At 38.4% G+C, this 12500-nt stretch overlaps 1 protein-coding gene across 1 annotated transcript in view; it reads right to left on the minus strand.

The window, feature by feature from the left end:
- LOC138053222 (uncharacterized) overlaps window positions 1-11144 on the minus strand; it is a 12125-nt gene extending 981 nt beyond the window's left edge. Inside the window, exons 1-5 of the mRNA XM_068899878.1 lie at window positions 10994-11144; window positions 10803-10908; window positions 3255-3352; window positions 2089-2743; window positions 1436-1498 (exon numbers count right to left, since the gene is read on the minus strand). Of these exons, the coding sequence (XP_068755979.1) occupies window positions 1436-1498; window positions 2089-2725 (700 nt within the window). The 5' untranslated portion in view covers window positions 2726-2743; window positions 3255-3352; window positions 10803-10908; window positions 10994-11144. The remainder of the gene's footprint in view (window positions 1-1435; window positions 1499-2088; window positions 2744-3254; window positions 3353-10802; window positions 10909-10993) is intronic.
- Window positions 11145-12500: the final 1356 nt, after the last annotated feature.

Genomic DNA, 12500 nt, shown 5'->3' on the forward strand with positions numbered 1-12500 from the left:
TCGAAAAAGCGAGTCGGATATCAAGTGCGAGTAGTTCTGTTGACGAAATATGCACACAGTTCCCGTCGCTCGTTTCCTCAAAGGATCAATGAATAATCTGTTGCAATCATTTACAAAACGGCTCTCTTCACAATCGACTTGAACGCTTGACTTAAAAGTTAAAACCTGAAGGTTTCTTTACCCTGATAATAAACATTATCGATCGTTGATTTTAAGCAAAGAGTATGTAATGTAATGCCTCGAGCAGGCGATCTCAAATTTACGAAGTTATGAATTTTTTCAAGGGTTCTCCCCATCGCATTATTGGTCATATTGGTAAATCACGATTGATTGTTTTAAATAAAGTGAGGCTGCCTGGTAAGGCAGTTGCATTACGAGCATGTAAATGTTCCAAGTTTCGCTTACGTTGACATATGCAAATTTCACTTGCAGACGAAGTTACCCTCAAGTGGATGTCACGCAATGCTTTGACTTTCGATTACAGTTTATTTCAATTATTTTACCTACTTACGAAATCATCAGAGAATGTTTCAAAAGTAAGAAGAACAGCTTCTAGTGTGTAGGAATGAATCAAACACTGCAGGCATATTTACAAGTCTTCAATAATGTAATTGTTGAAGTACACGCGCAAGCCTGATGGTCTGCGTTGGTTCGTTTCGATCCACTGTCTCTTCACTTTACAATACTTCCTTTTTGAAAAATAATGGTTGCACGATTTGTGTCAGTTCATGCGCATGGTAAATGTACCTGACAAGTTTTCATACAACAAATGAATGAAGATTTTCACGTTTACTCAATTGTCCCGTGATGGTCATTTTGCTAGTTTGTGACTGGGTTTTGTGGGAACGCATCGGAAACTCGTGTATTTTTTTCAAAACAAGTGAATAAGATCGCGACTCTATATTTTTCTACATCCTGAAGGATAATGAAGGTAATATTTTTTTACCGGGCCAAGAACATTGAAAGCTTGCTTAGAGTCAACATGCATATTGCGTACAAAGGATCCGTTAGCGGAATTGTTCATTTCTTCGAGACATAAATCGCTTTCTCAAGTTCTTCTCGCGTTTATGCACATTCCAAAGTCCATCTTTCTCGACTCTCGATTCTCGAGCCTCGATTCTCACGTCTCGGGAAAATTTCTAAGATACAGTATGTGCCCCTAAGATGCCATTTCCTGTATTTTGAGATCACAGTCTATGGAAAATAGGAGAAGACACTTATACCAGCCCCTTATGGTGTGACAGGAGGGTTGGAATCTCTTACTTTTCATTTGTGTTTTGTCCTATAAATTATTCATCTTCATTTAGGTTTTTTTGACGCTACTAGTCAATCATAAGTCAGGTAGATGCACTATCAAGATTTCTAGTTCTTCAGCCATTACTATAAATCACAATGTACATGAATGGTACTTGTTCTATTCAATTAATCAACACACCTTGTACTTCTCCAATCATGTCCTTGGTGCTGTCTTCATCTGACTTCCACTGCTTTATCATTTCTGGAGTCAAACAAAAACCAAGATAAATGAGTCAATGAAGAGATTGACATTGGGTTTTTACTGGTTTGGTTTAATATTGACCCCTTCCCTTCATTCATTCCCTCCTTAGAATGACACTAATAGCTATATTTGACTTTGTCTGATAGAAGACAACTAAAAAAAGGCTAACCAATGTTGGCTATCTGCCAATACTGCAGCTATGGCCTGTGTCAAGAAATTATTATTGCATGTGCACTTACATGACTGTATGCTAGCCCCTTATGGTGTGACTAAACCAGGAGTAATTCAGTGTGATGCTTTTCAAACTGGACTTCAGGTGCAACCCTCTTGCATCAAAAGCACCCAGTGCTTTTCAGTTCACATGAGATGACCCAAACTGTCAGTACGCACAAACAGAAAACTAGCTAAATTTTATAGACTATGCGTGTTCACAAATTTGACTAGTACCGGTACATCTTTGAAAGAAGCAATGCAATAATATTGTGCAGTCCAACCATAAACCACTGGAAACCACACTTAAAGAAAGCCATCCACAACCATGAGATCAATTAGATATCTCACTCAGTTTTAAGGTCACGCATACACTGTACCTTCTAAATTTTTGAGCTTTTCCTTTGTACTCTCATCATCTATCTTCCACTCCTTCAGCAACTTTCGATAATGCTCCTCAACAGCAGGATCCATGCACTCAGTCTTCAAGCAGCTGATTGCACTGGAATAAGTTGCTCCAGATCCAAGGGCAAGTAGGGCATTACTTATATCCTGCCATAACATATTGAATGTTGCATCATCAACAGAAGCTTGGCTTGCATGAGCATAAACTTGGTTTCTGTAATACTTGATCCTCACTATGTTTGCCTCACGACTGTTATCACCAGGGAGAGGAAGCTTGTCCCAACTTCCAGTACTGGCAGGAGGAGTGAGACTGCATATATTTCTCAGCAGTACCATCAGAAGTGTAATGTCAAAGCTGGCTGATGACACAGGTGAAGGATGAGTTGGGTAAAGCTTTCCCCATTGTGTGGGATTCAAAACTTTCTTTTTCAGAAACTGCAATGTAGGATGAGCTAATGACAAAATCTTGGGAAGAGTAGCTGGGGGGTGTATTGTATCAAAGGTGTCTCTCAAGGCCTGGGTTCCCACATCCACTAGAAGCCGGCACAGACGGGCATAGTTGGTAGTCTCCTTTGACGACGCAAATGGAGCTGGAGCTGGAACAGATGCCATATCCCAAACTGTTGACTACTGTACACATAAACATAGAAAACATGAGTGTGGTTAATTAGAGATCAAAAATCCGTAGCATGGGCATTTGGTAAGTGTACATGTAGCACCCACTGGGTGCAAATAGGAGGAGTACCTCTTGAATCCATAATTAGTATTAAATTGCACATGATACTGCTACTGTTAAAAATACATTGTATATATTTCACTATGATTTAACCAACTGACCCACAGGAGTGAGGATTATTTATTTTTACTCTGCATGGCTAACGCCAAATAAAATACATGTACTTGCAAATTGGAGGCACTTTAGGTGTGAATGAGTTTGCACAAAGGACTGCTTGCTCGATTTATGAATTCAACAGATGGTTTCCAGTGTTGGGTGTCCTTTTAAGCACACTTTAAAAAGACTCTAACATGACATTTCAGGGGCAGACTTTTCATTCATACATCGGTGAAATGTGAACCATCCAAAAGAAGTGCAATGTGTTCTGATGAATCACATTCATAATGCAACAAACACATTCCATACCTTGTTTAGCATTCACTCTGCTTTAACTTTGCATTTTTTGAGGTAGAAATATATAATCCATACCGACAATGATCAAGAAGATTACACAGGATCTGTTACTGAGACAACAAGGAATTCAACATTAAGTTTTAATATCTCATACATGTAGCAATGTTTGAGTATCAATTGTTTAAAGGAGTAACTTACAGTAACCTGCAAAGGACATAATTAACGAATCTACACCGGCCTGCTCTAATGGTGCTAAAACAGTAAATGATGCTTTGAGACCCTTACATGTACATAATAATTATCATAGGGATAGAATGCAGACTTGAAAGTCATCCTTCACAGACTTTAAGTCACTTAGTGATTTACTGTGTTGCACCCACAAGGAACTTTTCCATTTATGGTCACGCAAAAGTCATAAGAGTAATAAATTTCTTTCCCTGGCATGGCACATTATGATGTGGATAACATGCTCCAGCTAAACAGCAGTCAAGCAGTTAATAAGCAACTAAAATCTGGTCAGTGTTCTGTGGTATTAATGTTTTTGAGTAAAACTAGAGGTTGTTAACTCTTTAAGGCCCGAGAGGCTCCCCACTGACGAATAAAATCTATAACTGGCCACTGGACAAATAAATGTAGATTAAAGAGAAAATATATTAATGCCTTCTAACTTTGGTAAATAATGTTTGCGTCACAAGCTTGATATCACACGAAATACCATGAATAAAGGTGAGAAAAATATTTACATATTTAGAAGAAAAAAATACAGTTTTCCTCCTCTAGAATCATGATTTAAAACGATAAAAAAATGTATAAATTTCGCAATTAAAAACTTAAAACGTGGGATATTTCGTTCAGAGCCACCGAACATCTTTCTAGGAATATAAATTCGTCAGCTGTTCATGAACATCACAAGCTCACAGGTCATTCAGTGGATTCCAGCAAAACAAAAGTTCTTGCCATGGAGAATAACACATTCAAACGCCGCAACATAAGGGAGGCAATTCTTTGCCATCATCTACATTGTATGACACCATCTTAGCGCCCTCGAGACCATTATATAACCCTTCTTAACATTCAAATTGTCATTGCGGCTGACAAAATTTCCGTGGATCCGAACGAAATATCCCACTTTTAAGTTTTTAATTGCGCCCAGAGTACCAAATTTTATATTTTTTATAGTTTTAAATTTACATAATTATTTAATTATTTAACATGGAAGCACTGTTTTCCTTGTCAAAGTTCCTCTAAAGGAAAATTCTTCAAAAGGTTTCCATAAAGATCACAGTATCCTCACCAGCCTCTGATTTATCAGAGTTCCCAGATCTTTTTTCATAATTATTGCTTGAACTTGTGAAGTAGTTTGGAGCTATATCGCAAGGAAAAGGTTCAAATCCAATGCCTTCTTTGAGCATTTCATTCAAAGTTGAATCATTTTCAGTGATTTTTCATTCCTTTTTCCAACCTCAAAATTGAGATAAGTAGTTATTAATTCACTTTTATTATGTAGGCAAACTGGTAATGTCGCGTAGGTAATGTCGCGATTGATTGATAGGACAAACATACGTGTCCTATTTACATAGCATTTTTGCAGTGGGCTCGGACATCAGCATACTAAGGGCGCCGATGGCAGCCGCTATCAGTCCATTTATGAGCCCACTGAACCCTCCCAACCCATGATGAGTGATGATGTAAGTGATGAAGATAGACCACAACACCGGGAACCACGTCCCCTACTCTTTTCGAATAGTGTGTGGGTTCTTTAACGTCCCACAGAGTTATATGTGAACAAGGTTTGTGAGACGGGACCTCCGGTTTATTGTCCTTATCCGAGAAGACTTGAAAGTCTAATCATTTGCAGATGTCATTACAAAGACAGCACTTTCTCCTCAGTTATTTAAAGACCCTGAGTGTTGGTCCGGCCGGAGTTGAACTCACGACCTCCCGCGTGACAGCCCGGTGCTTAACCAACTGAGCCACCGGTGCGCGGTTACAGATGAAAAGGAGAATTCTGATTGGTTTCCCCAGTACGGACTGAACAAGCTTAGTAGTTCCACAAGGTTTTTATTACATTCTCTCTCTTGCACAGGGTTTTCTATTCCTTGAGTCTTTCCTCTTTGTTTTCTTCTGCTAACGGTTCTGAAAAGTAAAATTCGTACTGGAACTCCAACCAACATGACTAAATAAAAAACATATCTTGTTCTTTTCTTATTATGTCCGAGAAAATGAAAACATAAAATGGGAACAGTTTGGCAACCCATAATATACGCTGCTTCATGACCGGTCCATCTTAGCAGCCCATGTTGCAAAATCCGAACCGCTCAGAGAATATTGGTCTTGCTCGTTGTTTTTAGTGGACCGTACAATGTAGTTTGCCAACAACTTTTTTTTTGTTCCTCTGGGTCTCCTGACATGAGTTCACTGACTCAGTCGTCCAACCAGTCACGCCTCCTTTGTGTTGGCAAACTTTAAAAAAATTCGCGAAGCATTGAAAGATGGCTAAGAGGCCAAGTGAGAGTGAAAGCAATAGTGTACAAACTGAGGAGAATATTGAATTCTTAGATGTACTATAACTCATCTTCATGCCCCTTTTATTAGTTAATAGGACTTCGATCGTAACTGTTATTATCTTTTCTCAGTGCATAAGCAGGTGGAATTCAACAAATCCTGCAATGATTGGTTCGGAAAGCGGGCGTAATTTTCTCATCCAGCTCCCTTACGGCGGCTGTAACCTAGCCTTGGTTGCGTGAGCTTGTGTGATGTCCTTAAATTTCCATATTTTTTTTTTTGACACCGAATCCATTTACATAAAGAAGTTACTTTCAATTAAACAAGAGGATTGTAAAAAAAAAACTCTTTTTGAAACGTTCAGTTTGTAAGTCGCTTTAATGCTACATCCGCTATCAAGCGCAATGCGAGTCAACAATTAAAAAAGTGATTTCAGAGAGGAAAAAAATTAATAAGTTATTTACCAGCTAAGGGTAGGTCCGTATAGCGAAAAAGTGTGACCTCGGTCTTGAAAAAGCTGCCCTCATTTACAATGAAACATGATTTTAAAATTGCTGATCTTTAAAAATTCTGTTCCAAAGAGAAATTTTAAAAGTCTTGAGAGCAGTGCTTGAAATTAGCAACAGCCCGGTCATCCCAGACGACTAGAAGTCAGATTTACTGGGCGACTACTTTTTGGTAAAATGAAACTTGGTTGGTTGTCCAAAAAAAAACAACAACAACAACGGGCAATGCAGCCAAAAAAAAAAGAAAAGAAAATGTATTACATAAGCAGCTGAGCACCAGATTCTCTCGACGGTTTTCTGTTGTCAGTGTCTGATAGTAATGTCAAGTTAACAATTTTTAATTTGCCAAAGTTGAGCACTTTTCCATGTTTTGAATATATGTGGGCCCAGTGGCTTTTACAAAAAATTGTCAGATAGGAAAATTCGCATGTACATGTAGCTTGTGATTAAGATCAAAAACTCACTTTAATTTTGAAAATGCTAAAACTTAAACCCAGAATTCCACAAAAGAAATACCAGGCACACACTTGCAGGCCTTCTGATATTACGCGATGGTGCGATTTCGCACAATCGACCTCAAATCGCATCCGATCGCACAATTCCCGAAAAATCACATAATTCACAAAAGGACGCACAAAATTCATAAAATGAAAGATAAATCAACACGTTTCTTAGAAATTCCTGCATAAATACGCCATTTTTAAGATGATTTATCTTGGAAAAAGACTAAAAAACCTTCGTCACCTTCGATTTCGTAAACATTCGAAGTTCAAGGCTTTATTTTTCATGCCGGGGACCTGGTACGAGTCTCCTTCTATTGGTGCAACACAAACACGCCCTTATATACACACCACTGAAATGACACAGTTGCCTTCTCTTAGCGAAGAGATTTGTGAAAATAAGCGAAGTTGTAAGTTTTTCAGCAAAATGTAGTTTCTTTCGTTGAAAACTGATAAAAACTTAATCATGGATAAGTTTGTTGAGAAAACGCTCGCTTTTTCTTCGACGAAGAAGGAACTTCCCACCTTCCGCCCAATCTGACAGCACGCTGCAACGTGGACGATGGACTGATGTTTTTCTCGTTGCGCAATATTAGGGCCTTTTATACGAGAGAAAATAAGCCGCGGCTTACTCTGGCCACGGTGTACAAAATACGCAAAAGGAACTATTTATACGAATATATATTCCCAGGTCAATATAAGCCGCGGCTTGAAAAAGACGTGAACGTAGATTTTGTACCATTTATACGGGGTGAACATTCGAGTCTTCTGTAAGCCGCGGCCTGAGAAAGCCGCAGCTTATTTTCTCTCGTATAAATGGGGGTATGGCCCTATTGTGATTGACCATCTTCGGAAGTTCGTGGTTGACAAGCACCTTGATCATTCATTTGGCATGTTAGCTGTGTCCTTTCAACTTTTAACGTGGTGCACCGGTAGTGCAGAAGACCTCATTATTTTTATTTATCCCAACTAATGTCGATCGAGATACATAATTACTGTTCCTTTGTGTTCAAAATGGCTTTAGGGCAGCAAAAAAGTGTTTTTCTTAACCTGAAACCTTATAAAACAAGCTTAAAATTGCTGAGAAAAAAATCGCATAATTTACATCATTTATCGCATAATTGGCCTTTCTAATCGCACAATCTGCCCTGAAAAAATCGCGTAATTTGCATTTTTTAATCGCACCCTATCAGAAGGCCTGCACTTGGAACTACATGAAAGGCCCACACAAGCTCCAACACCATGTGATTCAATTTCCCAATGGACCACCAAGCATTTATCAGAGCAACCAAATTTACTGGTTAAGTTGCCTGGCTTTTGAAATAGGGACAACCTCTTTTTGTTATTTTTTATTTCGAACACTGCATGAGAGTCTCTGCTTTTCTCATTTGAAGAGGTAGCTTATTCCATTCCTGGAATGCAGTCACACTGAATGTTCTTCCACCTTCTGTTTTTCATTTCACTCAAGGACAGGCTACATTGTGTGTTAAATTTAGCATATCTAGTCTGCCATGAATGAGTCTCACTGGTAAGCACTAATAACCTTGTAAGATACAGTAACTGTGCACGTCACCTTGCAAAAGCTTCTACAGTATGTGATAAAACACTTGGCTACAATAGCTTAGCGTTCTCAAAGAAAGGAAGCCATTTAACTTAAAATTGTTAAATAACTGAACAGAGGGTGCATAACTATCAGCACCTACGATGATTCTTGCTGCTCTCGTTTGTTGCTTTAAAACACGATCTAGATAATGTTTATCACAGTTTGGTCAGATAACACTTACATAATACATCACTGGTCTAATAATAACATTGTAAAAGAGAACTCTACATGTATGCTTCATTTCCTAGCAATGTCCAATCTTTTTTAAAATTCCAATGCGCTGGGATAGTTTCCTACATAACTTATCAACATGGGACTGAAATGTTACCGGTAGTTCCCTATCAATTTCCAGACCTACATGTAAGAGCTTTGCACAGAAATAGTCATATCATTAGGGATTCTGTTGGGGAGACGCTTGTCACAGATGGTAAAAACTTTAGTTTTCTTCTCATTAAGTGGAAGCTTGTTAGCTGTGGCCCAATGAACCATTTCAGAAACTGTTGCATTTAAGGAAATTTGCAGGTTAATGTTGTGCTGTTACATGTAGCATAAAGATCAGTATTAGCAGAACTAACATAAAGAACACTGAAGCCAATGAAATTTAATTATTAGCATCTGAGGGAAAACAGTCCTTATGGTCCACTATCCCGGTGGGGCTCAGTTTGTTCTCCAACAGTTGTGGCCCCTTGAGCGTCAAGCACAGGTCTTTCCGAAGGTGTTTTCTTGCAATCGAGTCGACAAACTACCGCCTGAGGTCACTCGCAAGATGGTTATTGCATTGATCTACAGTGTACATCTAGACCTACATTTATTAATTGACAACGCTTTCGCATCAAGCCAATAATTAGGGGTTAACTTAGACAGCAAATTAACGTTTAGTAAACATGTTTCAGACATCTGTGATCATGTTAACAACCAGCTTAAGGTTACTAAGCGTTTCAGAAATATTGTATCCAGTAATACTAAAACTAGGTTGTATAAAGCTTTCATCATGCCGTATTTTCTATATTGTAGTAATGTATGGCACTTTTGCGGAGCCGGAAACGCGTGAAAATTAGAATTGCTAAACAAGCAGGCTCTACGTCTTATTTTTGATGACAACAACAACAACACATACGAGCCTCTGCTTGACAATTTGAATATGACAACTTTAGAAACAAGAAGAATACAAGACATGCTTATAATGGTCTATAAAGCATTTCATGCTTTAACACCTGCGTATATCACATCCTTACTTATTCTGAGACGCAATACCCAAGGGCTTACAGGTATAAATAAGTTGTACCAACCTCATGTGAACACTACAAACTATGGCAAAAACTCATTTAAATTCACTGCTACTAAATACTGGAATATCTTAACTGATAAACTTAGAACCGCACCCAGTGTAACTAATTTTAGGAACAATATCAAGTCATATATATGTTAGTTTTTATTATGTCTTATCTCATTGTACATACTTTTGTTTAGTTTTATCGTAATATTATAATCTAAGCTATTGTAATTTAATATCGTTGTTACTGTGTAATTTGCATTGTTACTTTAGATTACATTCGGAGATACTAGCATATTTCTTTGCTACTCTAAAAAAAATCCGAATCGAAATAAAGTTATGTATGTATATGTATGTATAGGTGGGCCTAAGTGTTGTAATTGACGGTGGGTTGAAATGAAAATTCAATCTTTGTCAATTGATTCTGATGTGAAGTTGTGACCATGGGATCATTTTATCTCGGGATATTTGGCACAGTTTGGTGGGCTCCCAAGAATGAAGTGCGCAGCCTTGCAAGTTTATGGTGGACAATCGAGAAATTCAAAATTAAATGGCTCAAATTGCATTGGATCTGCAAAATAAGCAAACAGGAAGCAAACTACTCACAATGGCAATAAAGTAAGGCTTTTTAAATGAGAATTTTTTCATATAGTTATCTTCTTAAGCCTTTTATCGTGTTTCCCAAACAAATCCTTATATTTTTTTCGGCCATGTTGGCTTCCCTCACACTAAGCTTGGGGTGCATGTGGTTTGAAAGTTATTCGACGAACAATTTGTCTGACATACGTAAAACCTACTGTTAAATTGCAACGGGTGGAAAAAGGGGATGACAACGAAGAAGAAGAAGAACCGATTTCGGTGAGACGCAAATACTTTTGATTACAGCACTACTTTTTCTTTCGGTCTCACTTCCTTGTTGCTGTAAAAATACGATTATCATTTATACACAGTACTGCTCTATATTTGTAAGAAGAGCGGCCTACTCTCGTTTTTTTCCAAATCCTACCATGCTTTATGCTTGAATAATACTCCAAATTATAATAGGTTAGAAATAAACACTAAACTGAACATCATCAAAGTTCTTTCCCAATGTAAATCATCGATTCAAGCGACTTTTACAACGCGAGTTTCTGTTTACGCTTAATTCTTGTGCAACAAAATGGTCTGTCTTACCTTTACGACAACTCTCATTCCCTCAGGATTATTCGGTGTAACTTTTGCCCGATACAGTGCTTTTCGGTTCCCGCGGAGACAAAGGTCCTGATGAGACGATAATCTTCTAAAAGCGAACATAAAAGATGCAAGCACTTCATTGTACGTCCGTGTATTACGAGACCTTCTAAAGTTCCGCGAATCTCGCTCACCTCATTCACTGAATGAACGATGGGTTTATCTTGATAAACCGACAACACAAATTGTATTTATAATTTTAATTTCAAGGTTTGAAACGCTTGAAAAACAGGACGTTTTCAACCAAGCCCTAGAGACACCAACAGCTGTTTTCTTCCACCAACACGGCGGCGATGACGCCAGGTGGAAACCGCCCATTACCACCTAAGTACTTCGTGTAACACTGCGTATTTTGTCCTGACCTCCCGTAAGCGGATACCCTCGGGACCAAGGGTAAGTGTTCGCTTATGGGAGGTTGAAAAAAAAAAGTGCGATAGAGGGCATATAATACACCACAACAAGTCTTTTACATGTAAAGCTCTTTATTAAGAAAACCTGTAATTGTGTTTCAAGGTGTAAACAGGCCAAACACGACTCTTATTGAGTGGTCAAGATACTTTCAAACACCTCAGAGCTTTGCTGTAACAAGTACATCTTTCAAAGAGCCCCCTTTTCTATATGAAAATAGCTAGGGGAGGGTTTTTAAAGAATTCTGTTAGTAAGGGCTGGTTTTTTAGAAGATGCCATTTGTTCATTAGAATATGTTTAAGATTGGGGTATGAAAGTGCGTTTAATGCGTGTAACTCGGCAAAGCTTCTTATTACGGGAAGGCGATTAAACCGTGAGAGGAGCAGGATATGGAATGCATGGAATTGCCTTGCGAGTTTAAATTTCAAGGAGACAAATTTTCGTGCGACTGCCTGGAAGAAAATTTTAAAAACGAAAACTTTGATTTACTGTAATAAAAAAAAAAAGCTAATTGTACTTTTTTTTTTGTCCACTAACTTGTGCAAAGAGAAGAGATCCCTCAAACTATACCAGAATGAGGACAATTCAGTCAAGGAAACTGGAGAAAGGGCCAAAAAAACCATGTAACACTGACCTGAAATCTCCATGAAAAGCTTGCTCCATTACCCACCTACCTTTCTGAGCACTAACTCTAAGGTGATCAAAGGTTTCTCAGAAACTCTTCCTTACCAAAATAAAGCCTACCAAATGCCCAGCAAGTTGAAGAAAAAATGAGGCAAGGGAAAGCGAAAAGTGAAAGTCGAAAGTGTTGTGCTACTTTTAAACCCAAAAACTATGTCGGAATTTTGCTTTCTGCGCATGCCGAACTTTGCAAGCGCTTATTTTGCACCTGGTTGAAAAGGCCGCGGAGTGTACAAGCTGGAAACGGGTTTGTAGCCATAAGGGAGGTTTAGCTCTTAATTAAACAGCACGACAGTGACCAAAAAACCCCTCAACTAGCTTCAAAACGTGTTTTTCGGCCAAATCGACTCTAGTAGCCAAAGGGTTAATACGTATTTTACGAATGCGCATGCGTTCTGTACTAACTCTGCTTACCACATGAACAAGAACAAGGAAAAAAATTCAGAACTATAGACTATCCTTAGTTTTTAATACACTAATCGAGGAGCTGCCGTAGTCAAGGGGTTGTCATTTAGCTTCTCGTCAATCGACTTTATCTTTGGTTGATTTTGT

Source organism: Montipora capricornis, chromosome 6, assembly GCF_036669925.1.
Source record: "Montipora capricornis isolate CH-2021 chromosome 6, ASM3666992v2, whole genome shotgun sequence".
NCBI lineage: Eukaryota > Metazoa > Cnidaria > Anthozoa > Scleractinia > Acroporidae > Montipora > Montipora capricornis.